The 21,010-nt window shown below is 40.4% G+C and overlaps 2 protein-coding genes across 5 annotated transcripts in view; both read left to right on the plus strand.

Moving 5' to 3' along the window:
• DSE (dermatan sulfate epimerase) overlaps positions 1-7,432 on the plus strand; it is a 35,385-nt gene extending 27,953 nt beyond the window's left edge. For 3 of the 4 annotated variants that reach the window (XM_030267776.4, XM_041715131.2, XM_030267777.4), the window contains 3 exons: positions 1,219-1,458; positions 2,442-2,649; positions 4,350-7,432. In XM_030267776.4, the coding sequence (XP_030123636.2) occupies positions 1,219-1,458; positions 2,442-2,649; positions 4,350-6,111 (2,210 nt within the window). In that variant the 3' untranslated portion in view covers positions 6,112-7,432. The remainder of the gene's footprint in view (positions 1-1,218; positions 1,459-2,441; positions 2,650-4,349) is intronic. The other variant, XM_072926791.1, reaches the window with a different exon arrangement.
• Positions 7,433-16,675: 9,243 nt separating this feature from the next.
• On the plus strand, positions 16,676-20,215 carry CALHM6 (calcium homeostasis modulator family member 6). Its single transcript, XM_002190598.7, has 2 exons — positions 16,676-17,312; positions 19,176-20,215. Exons 1-2 carry the CDS (start codon positions 16,779-16,781, stop codon positions 19,590-19,592), a joined length of 951 nt encoding a protein of 316 aa, XP_002190634.4. The 5' UTR covers positions 16,676-16,778; the 3' UTR covers positions 19,593-20,215.
• The last annotated feature ends 795 nt before the right edge of the window (positions 20,216-21,010 follow it).

A 21,010-nucleotide genomic window follows, 5' to 3' on the forward strand; every position in this document is an offset into this window, starting at 1 on the left:
ACTCATCACTCTGCTGAGCATAAATACAGTGTTGGTGGCAATGAGATGAAACATTGAGTAACAGGATTGAATGAAGCTCCTACTCCCTTAGCACATGTGCTTCATTCAGCCAGGCACTGCTTCACCACATAGTGAGGTGTAATATGTGCCAGCTGGGCTTTGCTATAGGGTGGAATTAAGTCTGGTTTAGTCTGTATCCAGATACTTTGAACTGGGAGAACACTAAGCTGCCATGTAGAAGCACAAGGCAGTTGATCTTTAGTCCTACCTCTCTTGCTACTCAATCCAAAAAGCCTTGCCTCGACTGGACTCCAAGTGCTAACTTCTGAAATACATAAATGCGGTGCTGAGGCCCTCATGCTTGGGCTTAGTGAAAGCAGACTGGCACTGAGAAGGTTTCTCATGAAGAAAGTTCCCAGGGAAGAAGTTCCCAGGTCCTGATTTGTGTAGAGCAGACCAAAACAGTAAAATCTCTGAAATGTTTTATTTAGAAAAACTGAAATTGCATAGGTCATGTATATGTGGATGCTGAGAATTTATCTGCCTGGAAGATTAATTTTATTCTGGAACTGAGGAACCTACTTTTGGAATTACCCATGCAAAGCTCTTCCAAAATACCTTTTATTTGGATAACCCTTTAGATTGTACAACAAACTGAAAATATAAGTAGAACAGAGCAAGTCTTAAAATAGAGCATGAGTTAGCTCATCATCATATCAGTTAACTGCAGCTCAAATGTGAACTTTTAAACTTTTTTAGTCTCTGTGGATCTCCTTGCCATGCTGGTGATCTGCCAGGGAAAAATGACCGATCAGAATTGTTGCATTATTGGAGCCCTCTAGTGGGGCCATTGGTTTGTTTTCATACAGCTTTAATTTGAAATGGAATAAATAGTTTTGGTTTGGCTCTTCCCTTTTTTGCATGTCCTGAATGCGTTAAGGAAATTTTCTTTTTAAGTTGTAAAGCATAACCCCATATTATTGGCAAAAAAAAGTGTTTGATAGATTTTCCAATGCTCATATGACCTTGCTTTTCTGCATTTAAATACAGCATTTTATTTTTCACCTTAGAAGTACAGGGATGCTGCAGCAGTAGGTTGTAGTATAGAGCCTGGACTGCAGATTCCTTGCTGTGAAGGACCCCACTGGGGAAGTACAGGCAGCACCATCTGTGAACTATTGTGTTGTAATTAGTTTTGCCATTGTCTTTTTCTTTCAGGATACCTTCAGGAAGCTTACTTGTGGACCAAGCAAGTGTTGGCAATCATGGAGAAGTCAGTAGTCCTGCTGCAGGAGGTCACAGATGGCTCCCTCTATGAAGGGGTGGCTTATGGCAGCTACACAACCAGATCACTGTTTCAGTACATGTTTCTTGTCCAAAGGCATTTTGACATCAATCACTTCAGCCACCCCTGGCTCAAGCAGCACTTTGCATTTATGTACAGGACTGTCCTGCCTGGTAGGTCCTTTGGGTGAATGAAGATTAATCTCTTTATTTTTGAAGCAGCAATAAATTTCATACTTTAAACAGGCCGTTTTAAAACAGCACTCTACTTGGATTCTTTTCAAAATAGCCATTTCCTTGGGTTTTACCTTTAACAGTTATCAAAACAGTAACATCCTTTTTTATCACTGTTTATTAATGAAGGATCCCTTTCACTAACACAGGCTGCTCAGAGCCCCATCCAGCCTAGCCTTAAACACTGCCAGGAGTGGAGCATCCACAACTTCACAACCTGTTCGCGTGCCTCACTATCCCCACAGGAAAGAACCTCTTCCTCATTTCTAGACTAGGCCTACCCTTTTTCAGTTTAAAGCTGTTACCCCTTGTGTTGCTTATTTGCAGGACACTTAATTAGGACCTTACATTGCTCAAATTCCAGGTTAAAAAAACTTAGATAACTCTCTTGGAACCCCAGATCGATCCATGTATGCGAGGGGGGCTGAATGCAGCTTTGGTATGCCAGCACAAGTACATAAGGAATTGTGCTGTCTCCATGTGAGACCCCAGGCATCCTTTGGGAAAAGGTTCCTAAGAGCAAAATGAACTGACACTGATGGTTTCAAGGTGAAGCTGATTATTTGAGGGCACCTCTGGTTTATTCCTTTGCAGAGTACAGATTCCCATAAAAACAGTAAAGCTGTAAAGGAAAAAGTTACCTTTGCCAGACTTGAGTAAGGAGAGGAAGTGGATTGCATCTTACATTTTGTGTAGTACTTTGGCTGTCTGTAGCCCAAAGCCAAAGAAGAAAGGTGAATATTCAAGTTAGCTGCAGCAGAAGGAAACCACTCCTGTGTAACCTATTTATGGCTCATTTACAAGCAGGTCTATAAACATCAGAAAAGGCTGCTTCTGTTTGCACCGCTTGGCTTCACCGGCATACTCTTCAAAAGCATCTTTGTGTGCTTATTTGTTCTTTCTCCTTTTTGCTTTTCCCCAAGGGTTCCAGAGAACTGTGGCCATCGCAGATTCCAACTATAACTGGTTCTACGGGCCGGAGAGCCAGCTGGTGTTTCTTGACAAGTTTGTCATGCGCAATGGCAGTGGGAACTGGTTGGCAGAGCAGATCAGAAGGAACCGAGTGGTGGAGGGCCCAGGCACACCATCCAAAGGGCAGAGGTGGTGCACTCTCCACACTGAATTTCTCTGGTATGAAAGGGAATGAGTGGGTTCAAAAGGAACCTTGCAGCTGTTTGCTGTTAGTGATAATTCATTATTTTCAGATGTGCACCATACAGGCCGGGCTTAGGCTGTCCGTGTGCCACCCAGCATCATGAGGCGCAGAAGAACTTCTTCACTTAGCACAGGTTGCCACAGGGAACAACCTGGTCTTGTCCTACATCTGTTTTTATGGTTTCTTTCCACTGTCTATTGCTTTCATAGACTATAGTCCATTCCAAAGGAACTGAAAATTTGCCTGTATGTAGTCTTTATTTAATTTGGTCTGTTCTAATGGGGTTTAATCCTGTTGTGTTCTTTTATAATGAATTAGGTGAATATTTAAACCTTAGTTTTTATTCAAAAATTCTGTAAAATAGTATAAACTTCCTTTTAAAACTAAATAATCCAGGCAGTAAGGCTAGTGTTAACAGGTTTTGCACACTAATTAGCAAGTTATGCTTGGAAAACATGCCATGCTAAAAGGCTAGATGGATTTTTTTCCATGCAATTTACAGCTATGCTTACTTCTATGTCAATCTTCTTAAAGTAAGAAATTAAAATATTCAAGAAGCTTTAGATCCACATATTAATTTCCTTTGTTTGTGGAGGTAACAACTATATTTTCAAGGAGTCAGTGTAGCTCTTTCTCTTTTGCAAGAAAAATCTTATTGAGAATCTTGGTTTGCACTTATGATGTGCAAGTTAGAGTGCATCTTTGTTAGGCTCCAAGCAGCCCTCATCTTGTTACTTGGAAAATACAGAATCTTTCCTCTAGAACATCGTCCCATCACTGTTTTCTCCTGTGTCTCCATGGAAATTCTGGGACTGTCTAGGGCCTGACAGAAACTCCTGGTTAGTTGTAAGAAAAAATCTGATTCTAGAACCATCTAACAGAAATGTTAGTGGGCTTAATATGGTTTTGTTTATTTTGGTTGATTAAAAACAATGCCAGAAGGTTAAGTTTTGGGTTGGATTTTTGCTGTTTTAACTCCCATAGATAAAATTGTAATAATTTTATTATTTTCTGGGATTAAGGCTTCTTTCTAGACAAAATGTGTTATATCTTACAATTCATACAAGAAAGACCATGAAAATTTTTCTTCAGTCTAGTTTGGAGAAAGAGAATAATATACATTAACTGATACAAATAATAAACATTGAGCTTTTCGAATGCCTTTTCATTAATTTTTAATTTATTGCCTATTCTGTTTGAGGACTACAGACTTCTGTAATCATCATTTTGGGGAAACAAATACTCTTCTTCTCTTTGTTAAGTAGTCAGTAAATAGGCACAAATGCTGATGTCTAGAAAGTGTCTGCAGCCTGGTCTAATCTGCCTTTTTTAAAGATCTATGTTATATAGTTTTATGACTATCTAGGACAAAACATGGCTAGTTAGAAACCAGTGGTACTCTTTATTTTTGAACTGTGGAAAGACTGCTTGCTTTAAATGCAGACCAGATGCTTTCAGCTATTGTTCTGTAAAAAGCGCACAACAAATTTTTATAGGGACTAGTATGCTGAATAATAATTACAGCTATATTATTAGGAAGCACAACTGTGGGCTTTATATTGTTGGCTTGCTCCTTGATGTAGCTAGTGAATGGTTTTTTGAGTTTTGTACATGTGCTGATAGTGGAATCAGTCAAGTGATTTTTGACCCCATTTTTCCCATCTTTTTTTTGCAGGTATGATGCAAGTTTGCGCTCTGTACCTCCACCAGACTATGGGATTCCTAAGCTGCATTATTTTGAGGACTGGGGAGTGGTAACTTATGGAAGTGCTTTGCCAGCTGAAATCAACAGGCCTTTCCTTTCCTTCAAGTCAGGAAAGCTGGGAGGACGTGCAATATATGATATTGTTCATAAGAACAAGTACAAAGAGTGGATCAAGGGGTGGAGGAACTTTAATGCTGGCCACGAACACCCAGACCAGAACTCCTTCACTTTTGCTCCCAATGGCGTACCTTTCATAACAGAAGCTCTGTATGGGCCAAAATATACTTTTCTTAATAATGTGTTGATGTTTTCCCCTGCTGTGTCTAAGAGCTGCTTCTCCCCATGGGAAGGGCAGATTACAGAAGACTGTTCCTCAAAGTGGCTTAAATATAAACGTGACTTGGCTGGCGACTGTCAGGGACGAGTGGTTGCTGCGACAGAGAGAAGCGGGGTGGTTTTTATCCGGGGAGAAGGAGTGGGTGCATACAATCCTAAACTGAAGCTAAGAAAACTGCAACGAAACCTTATACTTCTCCATCCCCAGCTTCTCTTGCTAGTGGACCAAATCCACCTAGAAGATGACAGCCCTCTGGAGGCAGCAACCAGTTTCTTCCACAATGTGGATGTGCCTTTTGAAGAAACAGTTGTTGATGACGTCCATGGGGCCTTTATTAGGCACCGTGATGGGATATATAAGATGTACTGGATGGACGACACTGGCCACAGTGAGAAAGCCACCATTGCCTCGAGGATGTATCCCCGGGGCTACCCCTACAATGGAACAAACTACGTGAATGTAACGACCCTGCTGCGGCACCCCGTCACGAGGGCCATCTACCTTTTCATCGGGCCCTCTGTGGACGTGCAAAGCTTCACTGTTCGTGGAGATTCCCCGCAGCTGGATGTTTTTGTGACCACTGGTGAGCACGCCTACGCCGTGTACCTGTGGCCTGTCGAGGATGGCTCCCGCTCTGCCTTTGCACAGGTTATTGCAGACCGCCAGAAAATTGTCTTTGACCGAGCCTCTGCCATTAGGAGCTCCACAGTGCCAGAAGTGAAGGACTACGTAGGGATCGTGGAGAGGAACCTGCAACATTTTAAGCCAGTCTTCCAGCAGCTTGAGAAGCAGATCCTGTCTCGTGTACGCAACACGGCCAGCTTTAGGAAGACTGCTGAGCGCCTGCTGAGGTTTTCAGATAAGAGACAGACAGAGGAGGCCATTGACAGGATATTTGCAATCTCACAGAGGCAGCAGCAGCAGCAGCATGGCAGAGCAAAGAAAAATAGAAAGGTAGCCAAAGGCTACAAATTTGTTGATGCCGTTCCTGACATTTTTGCACAGATTGAGGTAAATGAAAGAAAAGTGCGACAAAAGGCACAGACTCAAGCACAAAAAGAGTTGCCTGTAGATGAAGATGAGGAAATGAAAGATCTTATGGACTTTGCAGATATCACTTATGTGAAGCACAAAACTGGGGTGTCAATCAAAGGCCGATCAGGGCTGGCACAGATGGTGGCAACTGCTCGAAGTACCCCATCAATATCAGCTTCTTATACTCGCCTCTTTCTAATTCTTAACATTGCTATATTTTTTGTCATGCTAGCAATGCAGCTCACGTATTTCCAGAAGGCAAAGAGACTGCATGGCCAAAGATGTCTGTATGCAATACTTTTAGTAGACAGCTGTATATTATTGTGGCTGTATTCTTCCTGTTCTCAGTCACAATGTTAGCAGAAGACCTCTATTAGTTGACCAGTTTATGGTCATATGTGTCTATGCAAAAACATTAACCCTAATAGGGCCAAAGTTTATATCTTCTCTTTTTTATTTTCTTTCTTTTTTTTTTTTTTTTTGAAACATTCCAAAAACATCTGGGGAAAGACTGTTTTCAGACCAGAAGGGATTAAAGAATAGGGCAAGAAATTAATATCTCAGAAAAACCAGTACTTAATAAGTACTCCTCCTTTGTGTTTTCAGTTGGGCCTCACATCTGAGGGAATGCCATGCTTTGTTCATCAGAGTTCAGTAATGTAAAGTTGTAATTAATTTTTTGGTGAGAAAAAGCCCTCTCGATAGTTTTTTTTCTAAGGTCTTTTTTTGATTTGCATGTAGTGAGTTTTCATTTCAGGCTGCTATGGATATCTCTGGACATTCTCCTAAGACAAGGACATTCTAAAACATACAAGGCAGATCTTAGCAGTAGACTTCATTTCTCTCTGCCAAACCAAAGAATGGCTCAATATGGGACACCCCTGTATCATTATTGCAGACCCTTATATTGTCCCATCTCTTCCATGCTTTACAATCTGGCACAGTGGGGAAATGACAATCATGTCAGTGCTTGCCAAGCGACAGGCACATCACTAGTAGTAGAAGGCAAATATGGATTTAACTCAAAGTAGAACAGAATGCAATTCTCAGGAAAATAAAACCATTTATATTTTAGCCAAGTGTAAGCTGTAGAATGCTGAATTCTGTAGGGTCTGTTCTCCATTTAACAAGGCAGGGTTTCAATAAAGTTTTCTACAGTTTTAAGCACATCTTAGTAGGGAAATAATGTCCTAGATCACTGCCCTTCCATATGTATTTTTAAAAATACAAAGAACCAAAGCAATCCTGTGGTAACCTCAGCAACTGCCAGTATGGAAAAGTATGTATTAAGGAAGTATTTAATGTATTTTTTCTTTTCAAATGGCTAGAAAGAGAACAGTTAAAATTTTGTGAACAGCCTGTTCTCTATAAAGTACCAGCAAGGGTTCTGCAAGCTCTTGGTGGCCCCAGGTCAATTATTTGAGGATTAGTGGTAAATGGAATCATGTGGTTTATGACAAAAATAAGTTTGACATCTCCACATATATTCCCCCCTGTTCATTAAACTAATTTCAAAACTCATAGCTATTTGAGAAAATGGAAACTGTGGAATTGGGGAATATGTCCTTATAGAAAAACAATTTTGTATGTCTTTACAGAAGACATTCTGTATGTCTTTACAGAAAAACAATTCTTCAGTACATTTGCAAAATAAAAGCATTATAATTATCTCTATGGAAAAGTTGTTTTTCTTTTATTTAAATGTTTTTCCTGATAATTACAGTAATTATGTTCATCAGCACTTGATTCAAACTACAAACCTTTACTTCCTCTTCTTTACACCATTTAAATATATGTTATCTACATTACTCCTGTTAAGCCTTCTGCAAGTCTGTATTTTGACATGTGATGAGCTTTCCTTGTCTAAAATCTTCAGTGAATAGGTCAGAATATTTTCACTAGATTCCAGCTCCTGAGTCAGTTCAGAGCACTGAATTCCCATAAATTAGCCCTACTGCAGTCCTCAATGCCTGGATTTATTAAATTAAATTGGTTACATTTTATCTGAGCAAAGATTTAGGTACCCAGTTAATTTCTGATCCATGCATAGTCTCTGGATTATGAAACCGTTCAGACAGTAACTCAGCTCACCTGAGACCTTGGAACACCTTCAAGACATCCCTTCTCCTTTTCCCTGACTGCAAATGACATGTGAGGTGGATAATTGTCTATTTCAACTCACTCGCTTTGTTTCTTAAGGCAAAAGGAGCTGAGCCTGGGGAGTATCACCTGTACAGCTCCAGGTTGGTAGTGGTGCCTGCTGAAAGCAACTAAACTGTGACAGGCTGTGGATAACTGGAAATCTCTTTACTTCTTTCTGCCTTTGCACTGTGATGACAAAAACACATGCAATAATAGGTGTTCAATTTTAAAGACAGTTAGTTTTCCAGTATTAGGTGATACTATTATTTGCCATGAAACACCAAAAAAATCAAGAGTTTATTTCATGTCTATGCACATTTCTCCTGTGTCAATTTGCTATGGCTTTGAACAACCACAAAGCCACCCTGTAGTCTAGAAGACTAAGAAATGCCTGCAATTCTTTGTCTGCTGTGTAGTGTGGCTCTAAGTTCTAGCATGGGATTTGTGTAGCTGTCAAATGAAACTGCAGAGATTAGCAGTTTAGGTATGGTTTTGCATGTTAGCTCTCATTTATGCTACACTTCTCTGCACTGTTTTAGCAGTGCCAAGGCAAAGAGGAGGCTGCAAGAGCTGCCCATGCTCACAACCAGGTCTTAAAGCTGCTTTTAAAGCAGACCAGCATTCAAATGAATGGTGTGTGTGTAATGATACTGTAAATGGAAATGAAATGCAGCAGCCTGACCCTCCTCAATGAGAGACCAGACCCATTTCAGCATAAAGTGTGCATCCAGGGGTTTTGCAGCCTGTGCTTGGTTTGCATCTGTTAAGGATTTATGTGTATATAACTGTCATTACTTGCTGCTCTGAACTCCACTTGCACAGATGTGACTTTGATGCAGATTGAGCAACTAAAAAAGCAAATTAAGCCTTAATTGTGTTGACTGTCTTTTAGATATGAAAAGAATCCTTAGTTATTCTTTTCCAGGCCAGAGCCTTTAAAAAGGCCCTCTCCAGTGGTTCTGTTTCCACTCTTTTTTCCCATTGTTGTCTCTCTCATTCCTTGCCAAGGACTGTAACTTTTTTTTGATTTTTATTTTGAAACAAATTGAAGAACAGATTGTTCTATGCCATCAATAATGTGGCATGAGCGATCAGAGGTTAGCTGGAGGTGTCTGTGTCGCAGAAAAGAAACAGTTCAAGGCCTCAGGTGGCAGGACTGAAAAATCTAAGCTGCTCTTGCTTCACTAGGAAGTGCAGTGAGGAAGAATAGATAAAAGGGATCAGCCGAACCACCCTACTGGCTTGTGAGAGGGCTGGAGAAAGATGGTGTTCCTCCACACTTGCTTATGCAGGAGAGAATGCTCTACTCCCCTTCACAATATTTGAGCTACAGAAGAGAAGCAGCCTTGGTGGGCTCTGTGTCCATGCTAGAAGCATTTAGCACTGACTGGGTATACTGGACAACTTCTGAAATGTTGCTATATGGCACCCAGTAGCAAAGTTATTTTTTGCTCCCTGTTTTAAATGGAGTAAAATAACTGAGGTGTTTTTGGCATATGCCTCTGCTCCCATTCATATTCTGCATCTTTTTCATTTCTGAAAATGTTCATTTTCTGCATATCTTGCCACAGGAAAAAGTAGCTATCCAAGAACTCAGTGTATGTGGATGCATTTCTGTGTTCATCTGAGACCCTGCTGACTTCACTCAATTTATCTTCGATAGCTGCTCTTCAATCATGCATGCTTCATTTCAGGACTGCAGTCTAATTTAGTCTAAGGTTAATTCACTGTATTCTGAACAAAGTGAGCGGCAGTTCAGCCCACAGGTAGTGGTGTATATGTTTGAGGGTGGAAGTGGAATCTGGTTCTTAGATTCTTTCAATTATTTTTTTGAGTCCAGCCAAAAAATGTCTATCTATGTTATATACATCATTGTGACTCAAGGAAGCAAAGGGAAAGGAGCACATTACTTCATTTCTCAAAACTTGTAAGATGAAAGCTTATTCTGAAGAATTATGTGTCTGAATTTCTGTTGGTCTATGGATTTTCCACTGATGAAAAGCATTTTCTTAGTGTTTGAAACCATATAGAATTCGGAAAATAGCTGTATTTCTGCACCGGGCCATTACATTCACATTTACTTGGTCTGCAAAAGGCTCAGTTGGGATCATAAATACTTTTGTCTAACTTCAATCTGGCTAGTCTGTTAAAATCAGTAGGGTAACTTCAGGCTGGTAAGTCAGACTGAGCTAATGAAGCCAAGATGTCACTTTCTGTCCTTTCTTGGCAGCTGACGCCAGGAGGTCTCTGCAGCAGAAGGCCTACACAATCCAGTGCTGGATATGTCTGTATTGTTACTGATAATATTGTTATTATCAGAATAAAGACTGTTTTCCGACTTGAAACAATGTCAAAGCACTTCAAATAAGAACCCTGGACCCTATCAAGTAAGGAACAAAAGTATTCCATGCTTCAGACAGGCAGGAGACTGGACCCAACTACACAATATATGAGTGCATTCCTTCAGCGAAATGGATGCGTAGCATTTTCCGCAGATGCTACCTTTCCTGGCAGGTTCTTTAGGCTGATAAAGCATTCATAACATTTATGATGGTTTTCCAGAAATTTAGGACACAGAGAAAAATTGCTAGCTGAAATGTATTATTGTATAAGACATTTAGCATGGTGTTGTGACCTTTTACGCCTTTGACTTGTGTCGAAAACCATCAGTGATTTTACTGGTTTCCTAACTGACCCTGGGACAATCAAGAGGAAAACTCACACTCCAACCCCAACGCTCTGTTACCATGAACAATAATCCATAATAAGTATACATAAGTTTATGACTGACCCCAAAATATTGACATAATTTTTTTCACCGAACATTCCCTACTCAGTCTAGCTTTGTACCTACCTCCAGTCGGAAGGCATTCTTCAAGGAGGTGGTGGCTTCTAAAATCACAAGTATAAAACCCCTGGTTTCCCACTTTGTCTTCATTATAACTATAACATAGGAAGTGAGGAATGCCAGGAAAGCTGGGTCCGTTGGATATGCCTACAGGAAATGGCAGTGAAGAAAACCTGAGGAGGACTGGGGTATGGAAACTTCCTACACTGCCACACTGCTGTGAGAGTAAGCTAGATGAATTCGCCCTGTGGCAAGAAGGAATAGGTGATCAGCATATGCATTTCTTTTTATCCCTAAAGAACAACAGGACTATCCTTGGCATGAGGAGCTGAACTCTCTGGGACATGCTGAGGAAGGCCAAGTTTCTCCATGACCTAGTAAAGATGCTACAATATTTATAGTTTACCTTTACTATTAATTGTAGTCTAGAACTGTATTCACTTCTCTCATGCTTGTCTATTTTATATGGCCTAGCCCTTATTTTGACCAAATAAAGTAATTGTAGTCTTTCACTTACTAAGAAAAGAGCTTCCTCTGGTGGACCCAGCTGCATGTTTGTAGCAATGGGGAAATGGGCAGAGAACCAGAGTCCTTGGAAGGGAAATTGAAAAACTTTGCCTTTATGGAAGCTAGAGGAATAGAAGGTGTTCAATAATGCTATAAAATATAGCTGCAAATGCCAGGAAAAAAAAAAAAAAAAAAAAAAAAAAGACAATGATGATGGAGTATTTGAACATTACAGAATAAATGAGGGCAGATTGAGAGACTTTGAAAGTTGCTGCTAACATAAAATATAGGCAAGGGAATATTTTCTCCTATGTCCCATATATCATTCTTTCCTTTTGAATCACATCTTCCCATTTTAAAAAAATGGAAAGTACACACTCAAGTGCTGTTGAGTGTAATAGAATTCAGCCTTTAATACAAGCCAGACATGGTTACCAGAGAGCCTGACACAGCTTGTACAGTAGTGGTGAGCTGAAACAGCTTGGGTATTCTGTAGCTAAGGATTAGATTGATTAGAAAAAATATATGAGCAAGGGAGGTTGAGGATCAGAAGCCAGAAACTTTTCATTTCTTTGACAACTTTGAAAAGGATAGTATCTCAATTCTTGGGCCACATTACTGTTAGAAAAAAATTCTATGAGCAACAAAATTTTGGCAGCAAAGGAACCTGAGATGGGAAACTGGAGACAGTGGTGTACTACCATGAACTAGTTAATTTGTTCAAGTTTGAAAAGAGAAAGGATTAATTGAATGGAAAAGTACAGAGCATGTTTTGTAGCGCATGATCAGCTACCATTAGGACACACACATAGGCCCACACAGAGTGGAACAAATGAAATCTTAGGACAAGGGGGAATGGCCTTAAGACGAAAGAAGACAGATTTAGATTAGAAATCAAGAAGAAATTCTTTACTGTGGGGGTGGTGAGGCTCTGGAACAGATCACCCAGAGAGGTTCTACCCCGTCCCTGGAAGTGTTCAAGACTGGACTGGATGGGGTCCTGAGTGCCCTGGTCTAGTGGAAGGCTCACAGTACATGGCAGGAAGGTTGGAGCCAGGTGATTTTTCAAGTCTTTTCCAACCAAGACCATTCTATGATTCTATGACTCTGTGAACTCTCAGCTATGCAGCAATTCCAAGGCAGCAAGGTGGGATGGTATAACCTGAAGAAAGCAAGGACACATGGAATACAATACATGTATAGTAAGAGCATAGAAATATTTTGGTTTTAACATGCTCAAATTTGCAAAGTAATTTTATGGCATTTCATTTTCCATAGTAAATGAAAAATATGGAACTTTTATTTCTTAGAATTGACTAGTTAACTACCCAGGGTGATTTGCTCTTAGTTAATTAGTCTTAACTATAATCTGCCTCACCAAGGCTACTTAATTTCATCATAAAACATGACAACTTCTACCCTTCTAATCCTATGCTTCTTTCTTGTAAGTTCAGCAAATATTTGTCATTTAATCTGCAGACAGCATTAAAGAATCGCATCAATTTTTTTATGGCAGTAAAACCCTCATGTAACTGATTGCTGTGGGACATTTGGACTGGGTCACAGGACCCTCCCATACAGAAATGAGACATGCAGTGGACCCACACTGTTAAAAGAGCAGCAGTAAATAATGGCAAGGGACAGTTAGTGCCGTGACTTATGTGACTCTGTACCAGAGCTCACCCATCAGAGCCTCTTGCAGAGCCATGCTTGGTTTTCCAGACCTGTTCCTTTCCTGCCCGCTAAAATTCATTTTCAGCCAAAAACTGCTAATAAATGTAATGCCTTAAAATAGCAGTATAATGTACACAAATGCTTGTAAGCTGTGCATGCCCAGGCACAATGCTACTTCTCAGGCTGCTGTTTTACTATTAGTACTAGTATTGATTTATGTGGTGCCACTGAGCTGTGTGACACTTCCTAAACTTGTAAGAAGACTGGTTCAACCATAAAGTCAGAATAACTTCCTCAGTTTCACAAAGTGAGGCAATGGGCCTCTGGGGGAGGTCAGCCCACCTGGAGGGTAGGTGCAGAGCTGCTTGTGGACAGGACCTCCAACATTTTCAGCATTCATTTCACCCAGAATGAGACAAAAGGCATTATAAGAATAGAATAAAAATACTTATTATCCATGTGTCTTTCTGAACTGGAGAAATGGAGCTTAAATCTCCTTCAGTTGAAGAAATAAGTCCAGTTCTTATAAACATAAAACCAGTGCAGATGTGCCCTTTTCCATTGCAACCATGAATGTACAAGATACTGCAGTATTAATATGAAGAGGAAGTTGAGCTTTATAAGACTAATGGAAGGAATTTAGGATAGGATGGGCCTTGGATGTAACAGCTGGAAGGAGCATGACTTGTCGGAAAACAAAACCAGTCCTTGGCTATTCTGATCAAGTAGAAAAAGTTCCAGAAAAAAAATTTAAAATAACCTACTGTAAGGACTTACTAACATAACTAAAATTAGATCTTCACAATATGCACTGGTAAAGCCCTTCAGTGCACTTACACTAACACACGCTGCATTTATGACCAGTATTATGCATTTTATGGAACCACAGAATAAGTTCAGACCACAGCTTCTTCCACCTAGAAAATGTTTGGGAATTATTCCTCTGCAAATGAAAGGATAAAAGTTAAAATGTCAAGGAGAAAATAAAATATTAAACAAGTCCACTTGTTTTCAGCTGACCTCTTCATTTTAATAAAGAATATTTCAAAGCAGAAAGATGTTTCAAGTAAAAAAGTAGCATTTTGTTCTAAAAAAGCCCATCTTTTAAATTCTCGAACTGTTCCCATCCCCCTTGGAAGACATGAAATTTAATGCAAATCAATGTAAAAACAGCCATTAAATTGGAATTTTGGGTCCTTTAACAGAAAGCTGTTTTTCTGAATACTTTCCATATAATGCTTTGCAGCTGTTGTGGCCAGACAAGTGTTAATTTAGAGGGCAAGAAAGAGCTGCCCTAGGAGAAGAGAGCTCTGAGTGAACAGGGGCTCTGTAATTCCCTGGCCCCACAGCTCCTCACACCCTTGGTCTTCTCCCCAGTTCCCAAAGCTGCCACCAGCTGGGCTCACCCTGGCCACTCCTGCACCCCACTTGGCTGTCAGCACAGCTGCTCCCCCACTTCCCAACTAGGGTGGTCTCTCTTCCCTCACCCACCACTCTGTGAATATTTACTGGAAACATGTTTTCTTAGAGGAGGGTTAATCCTTTTTCATGCAGAGCTCCCCTCCCTTTTCCCAAGAAGCTGGTTCCTGAAATCATATTTTATTACAGATAAATAAAACACTGCTAAAATTAGGCTCAGAAAGAGAAGTAGCAGGGTTTCTTAGCTCTACACTTTACCCTGTGTGGTCATAATCTGTTCCAGAGAGCTGCCTCTGGTCCTTTGCCTCTCTTGTTAAACCAGTGGTTCTTGGAGGCAGCCCATGTCCCTGTCTTTGTCAGGATGTCTCCTTGCAGAAATTTCTCATTGCATCATTTTCTTCTGCCATGCTGACAGAGAATCATAGAATCATCAAAAAGTTTAGGCTGGAAGGGTCCTTAAAGAACATCCACTTCCACCCCTGCCATGGGCAGGGACAATTTCCACAAGACAAAGCATCTTAAAACCTCATCCAGCCTGTCCTGGAACACTTCCATGGATGGGGCATCTGCTAAAACTTTTTCAGGTATAGTGAATTCTGGTTTCATGGCTTTATAACCTCTGTCTCTAACTACCTCTAACTAGGTTAACCAAACTTGCCAATAATGTATAGTTATTCTCGATATTTAAAAATTAACCACTGCTTTAAAGAGCTGGTGAGATACTTGCTTAGGCTGCCTGATCAGAAAGCAAAATGGTATATTTAATTCAGTATAGAAGAAATGGTGTTCAAAGTGAAACCAAATCCTACCTTCATGTATACTGTTGTGAACAGTATACACTGATAGACTCTGAGCTTGCTGAGGTTATCTCTCAGGGACTGAAGGACTTTTTATTATAATACATATCTTGTTAAAATATCAATTAGTGGATGATTTTAAAAAGTATAGAAATTATTTCTAGGATATAAAAGACAAATGTCAGTATTCCCTTGTAGCAAACTGTGATTCAGTTGCATCTTCAATGCACTAAAAATCTGGTATACTTCCTGTTTCCTCTCATGTGAAAAATGATGCCTGAATCCTAGAGAACAGTTCAGGTGGCAACATGGATTAAGAAAGGATATGAAGGTATATATCAAATGAGGAATGACTATATTAGGGTTTCCCCAGCCTGGGAAAGAGAGGGCTATGTTGAAGGTGGCAATGGAAATGTCAAGGATCCATTCTTTTTTCTCTTTCCCTTCCAGATCTCGGGAACATCAAACGGATAGTGTTAGGTTCTAATGAAGGTTAAGCATGCTTGCTATACAATATTTTGGATGTCAGTAAGTCTGCATGGGTTAAAACAAAAGGCATTAGATACAAAGGAAATCCCTGAAATCACACAGGGTGTGAAAGCATTGTCAAGCTTCCTTTCCCTGTCCCTGTGCTCCCCACTCAGCTATTGGCTGTAACTGAGATTTGGCCAGACTAAACTTCAGTCTGACTAATTCTTTCTGGTTTTACATCCTTTTTTGACTGCTATGTCATTATATTATACTGCTACATAATAACAAGGGCTCCTGCAGGCCAAAACAAGCGTCTAATTTAGCAGCACGTTCTCCTCTGCAGCAGCAGCAGGTTGGCTCTGAGCACGGCACATCTGCTCTAAGCCCAGCAGCCGCCTGAAACCAATGCTACCTGCTCTGGAGCCTCTGTGCCACCCTCTCAGCTGCCCAAAGAGCTGAAATGGGAACTGTGAATTTTCAAATTCCTGACCTCCAAAACACCCTTTTTTTAATTGGAGTTTATCAGGCCTTGTCCAGCAAGTCCCAAAGCCTCAGCAGATTAAAGATTAAACAAACTACAAGGTCCAGATGCCCTTCCCCTTGGCAAAGACAAGCAAATCCATGATTTAATGTACTTTAAAGTGAAAAAATGTAAGAGTTATATAATTTCCAACATAACTACTTTAAAAAAATAGATTGATTATCTTGAAAAATTGACATGATTATAGTTGAATTTTCTTCCATAAGAGAACAAGCCATATTGTATAGCTTAAAATAAAGCAGGATAAAAATCTGTATATGGTTCTGGGTGGTTTTCTCACATTTTATTCACACTTTGAATCTGATGCCTCACTGAAAAGATGATGAGGTTTAAGCCATTGCTAGTTACAATGCATGTGTGGACAAATACAAACTATTTTTATAGAAAAAAATCTCTTCATTGTCTTGCTGTTGATAACTGCAATGGTTTTCCAGTGTGGATTCTGCTTGACTGTGCACTGACTGTTAATTCCTCTATGAAGGGCTATTTTTGTGCCTCATTGCATCACCACCACCAAAAGAAACTGAAAGCTCTGCAAGCCTCTCTAGGCTTGGGAGAGCAGGAGACTAGTCTCTCATTTTTCCTTTTCTGACAGAGATTTTGCTCTCAAAGCAAGGAGAGGCAGAAAATGGATAGGTTCCGTAAGGCATTGGATTTCTGCATCCGCCACCAGACCACTCTGAGTTACAGCATCGTGTCCCTGCTGACGGCTGGCAGCGAGCACATCTTCTCATCTGTGGTGTTCAAGTGTCCCTGCAACTCTGGGAACATGCTGTATGGTTCTTCCTTCCTCTTAGCACCTGCCTTCGTCCTCTTGCTGCTCGGCTACATGGTGAGTGCCAGGACATGGCGCCTGTTTACAGGCACGTGCTCTCCAGAGAAACATTTCCAGCGCAGTCCCCGGGGAGCCTGTGCCAGCTTCTGCCAGCTGTTGGTGCTGATGACAGCCAAAGCCTCGGTGGCCCCGCTCACCTGGATAGCGGTGGCCCTGCTTGGAGCCGACTTCTACGAGTGTGCGGCCAGCGGGAGCAACCTGACAGCAAGCCTCTTGCATAAATTTAATGGAAATTACACCCAAGAAATGCTGTTCAAAATGCCCTGCAATAAGGAGTTATCAGCAAAGATATCAAGTGAATGGGTCAGCCTTCAGGCTCAGTCCCAGGTAAAGCCTCACTGCTCTTCTCCTCACACTATGGGCTTCAACCCTGGCTGCTCAATGCATAGTGGTGTCTGCTGGGGACTGTAAACAGTCCTTCTCTTTTTTGTTATATAATTCATGTACCAAAAGCAATTGGCTAGCCAAAATTCATTGGCAAAAAAGCAGCAATAGTAAAGAAATAGGTATATTTTTACGATACTTTCTGGTTTCTCATGTTTGCATGGTAATGGTTTGTCACTGTCATTTACAAAACCTCATGGACAGGAAACCAGCCTGGAAAACGGTTCTTTCCACAGCAAGTTTTCTTCTCAATTAACTTAGACCAAGTGTGAGTTCTGCTCCACTTTTTTGCCTCTGAATACCTCAAACTTCTGCAAATAAGCATTAGTTGAAAGTAAGCTAAGATCACTAACAGAGGGGAAGCTGTGTCTCCTTGCAACAGAATTGTTGCAAGGAGATGTTTGGAAAGAGAAACAAATGCAAACAGCTTGTTTGACTATAAATCTCAATGCTTGAACCTCTTAATAATTTCACACTTGTATTCTAGAAGAATAGTTAACATATATATCTGTCTTGTTAAAGTTTCTTGTGCTGAAGGCAACTTGCATTATCAAAACAGTAACCCTTGTGGATTGTTTTCTGTTTGGTTCATTGGTAGCGCTCCAGTTTTGTTTCTACATTTGTGTGGATTTTGTCTTAACTCCAGTAGGAAAATCACATTTTGCAACTTTTTCCTCAAGAAATCATTAAGAGTTGGTTAAAGGAGTTAAGTTTATAAGTGTTTATAATTACTTGAATCTTTGTAAATTTCTATTTACATTTAAAATGTCTATTAAAACAAAAATGTGTTTATATTTGTTAAATACATAGCATGCTGCTTCTCCAAGAACAAGGCTGGAAAGGGGCAAACTCTATACCATTGATTTTAGATAGGGTAAGAAAGGAGCAAAACCAAGGGAGACTGACTGTTACTGACATTGCAGTGGAATATAACAGAAACATCCAGTCAAACAAAAAAAGGAAAAGTGAAAGTGCAGTTTTACTGTGCTTTCACCACTGACCACTTTCAATACTGACCACTATTTTTAATATCCAACCTACTTTCAACAAAATTAAGAACCAAAAAGAACACAAACATCTCTTTGTTTAGCCCTCAATACTTTTTCATTTGAAGAAGAAGTCATCCTGAGGTAAAAGAGCATGTTGCAGGACCTCTGCCTGGAGCTTCCAGCTAAGTACCCGTGGGTAGAGGAGGGACCAGCATCTACTAGGATACTGGTTTTGCTGGGACCTGTGAGACTTGTCTAAGGGTATTAAAATCAGGTATAAAACAAGAATGAATGCCCATATTATAGCCAAATCTGTGTCCTGCCTACAAAACATACAGGACACAACCTTTCCTCTGCATTCTGCAAAAACTAGCTGTTTTTGCAGGCTCAGACATCAGGGAGAGTAACTACATTCCATAAGAACATAGCCAGCAGGAGCTCTGATTTGCAGCACAAAGCACACAGAGTGATTCTGCACCCTCTGTACCATAAATGTGACCACAACTGCAGAAACTGATGGTCAGTATCCTGCCTTAAAACTTAAGAAAGCTGGATATAACTAAATAAATAACTTATGTCCATATTCTCTCTTTTCAATATTCATCCTTAATCTGAAATGGTCAGCTGAGAGGTGCAGAAGCTCTGTATGTCTGGCTGAATTGCATGCATGGGATCCCCTTTTTTGGCAGCAAGCAGACAGTTACATGCACTCCAGGGTGTCTTTGCTTAGAGTTTTCTTATTTTTTCAGTGTTATGTTCTATACTCTCACATATGACCATACAAGACAACCATTAACCTATATATCCTTTTTTCAAGCTGATAGGATGGTTCCTGATAGCCAGCATCGTGACTGTGTCACTGATTTCAACATGTGTCACCCGCTGTTGCTCCCCAGTCAGCTATCTTCAGCTCAAGTTCTGGAAAATTTACTCAAAAAAAGAACAGGAACTCTTCGAGATCAAAGCCAAAGAGCATGCAACCAAGCTAGCAGAAAGAAATACAAATTGCTTTTTTGAAGCCACTGACCCAGCACCATTTCATACTCCCAGCAACGAAGACTGGCAGAAGATTTCAATCTTGTATACCTTTAATTCACAAGAGCAGTATTACAGCATGATACACAAGTACGTGAGCACCAATAGAGGCAGCAGTGCCAAATTCAATGAAGAAGGTCAGGATCTCAGTGTTTTAGCATTTGTGGATGAAACCCACACAAGTGTGTCAGGGTTGTAGTGAAGCAAATCCTTTGCAATGCTGGCAGTCTTTTTAGCCCTACTGATATAAGAAGAGTCTTATTCTCTGCTCTTACTGAAATCTATGCAAACTGAAAGTGAAAGCTGATAGTTGTAATCAGTAGATTTGCTTTTCAATACATTTTAATCCTTTTGCTTTAGTACATTTAAGTGGGAGTTTTCTTATGTTGTTGTCCATTAAGAAGAGTTGTATAAAATAATCAGAATCCACAAGATGTCATCATGTACTGTGTCAAATTATTACTGATATCTTAAAAGAACTTGGCAGTTGGAGTGACAATACCAAACCTTATCAAAGAGACAAAAGGAGTGGAAGATTTGATCAGAAATTCGGCTCAGATTAGCTCTCTCTTTACACTGAAGCCTTCAGAGAAGCTTAGAGCAAGCTGTAGATTAATGAGGGGTTAGACTCATGCATAACATGGCGGTGTAGGTGAAGCTTCTATATTAACAAACATTAAAAGCACATTCATACATTTAAGGACATTAAAAATCTGCAATCCATATTAGCAAGTAGTAATAATGTTATCAAAGAACATCTTACAAGAAATAAAGATACAAGTTTTGAATGAATAATAATAAAGTTCACTTTTCTTCTGAAAAGCTGTTGTTTAAGAGAGCATTTTAGATCTGTAAGTCAGATTTTTGGTCTGGGCTGTCTGTTTACTTCTCCTAGAAATTCTCTTTCTACACAATAAACTCAGAAATTATTCAGACCGAGAGGAATCCCAAGAAGTTATTTGCAAGGAAGGAAGAAGGGGAGAGTCTATTTTAACTAGCTACATATAATAAGCTTGGAAGCTTCTTTCTCACTATTAACTCAAAATATAACACATGAAGGCAAAACAAGATTTAATTCTGCTTGTAGCAAAGAATTTTTAAAAAATATTCATCACGGTCATTTACTTGATCAGTGATCTTTTCCTTCCAAGAAACTTGGTGATTATAGAGTAACAATGCAGGCTGGGGGCTGACCTCTTAGAGAGCATCCCTGTAGAGAAGGACCTGGGTTTCTCGGTGGATGAAAAGCTGACTATGAGCCACCAGTGCTCTGGTACCCAGGAGGGCCACTGGTGTCCTCTGGTGCATTGAGAAGAGCAGGGCCAGCAGATGAGAGATGCTCCTCCCCCTCTACTCAGCCCTGGTGAGGTCACATCTGAAGTGCTGTGTCCAGTTCTGGGCTCCTCAGTACAAGAAGGACAAGGAGCTACTAGAGAGGGCCCAGCAGAAGTGCCACAAATGTGATTTGGGTCTGGAGCATCTCTTATGAGGGGAGACTGCAGGAGCTGGGCCTGCTTAGTCCAGAGAAGAGAGGATTGAGAGAGGATCTCATTAATACATCTCAAAGGTGGGTGGCAAGAAGAGGGTGCCAGACCCTTTTCAGTGGTGCCCAGCAAC

This window comes from Taeniopygia guttata, chromosome 3 (genome assembly GCF_048771995.1).
Source record: "Taeniopygia guttata chromosome 3, bTaeGut7.mat, whole genome shotgun sequence".
NCBI classification, from domain to species: Eukaryota; Metazoa; Chordata; class Aves; order Passeriformes; family Estrildidae; genus Taeniopygia; species Taeniopygia guttata.

Excerpts from the sequence above, each read along its gene's own strand:
- CALHM6 (XM_002190598.7), top strand. The coding sequence starts at position 16,779 with ATGGATAGGTTCCGTAAGGCATTGGATTTCTGCATCCGCCACCAGACC. Across the intron at positions 17,313-19,175 it reads GCCTTCAGGCTCAGTCCCAG|CTGATAGGATGGTTCCTGAT; the intron begins GTAAAGCCTCAC and ends CCTTTTTTCAAG.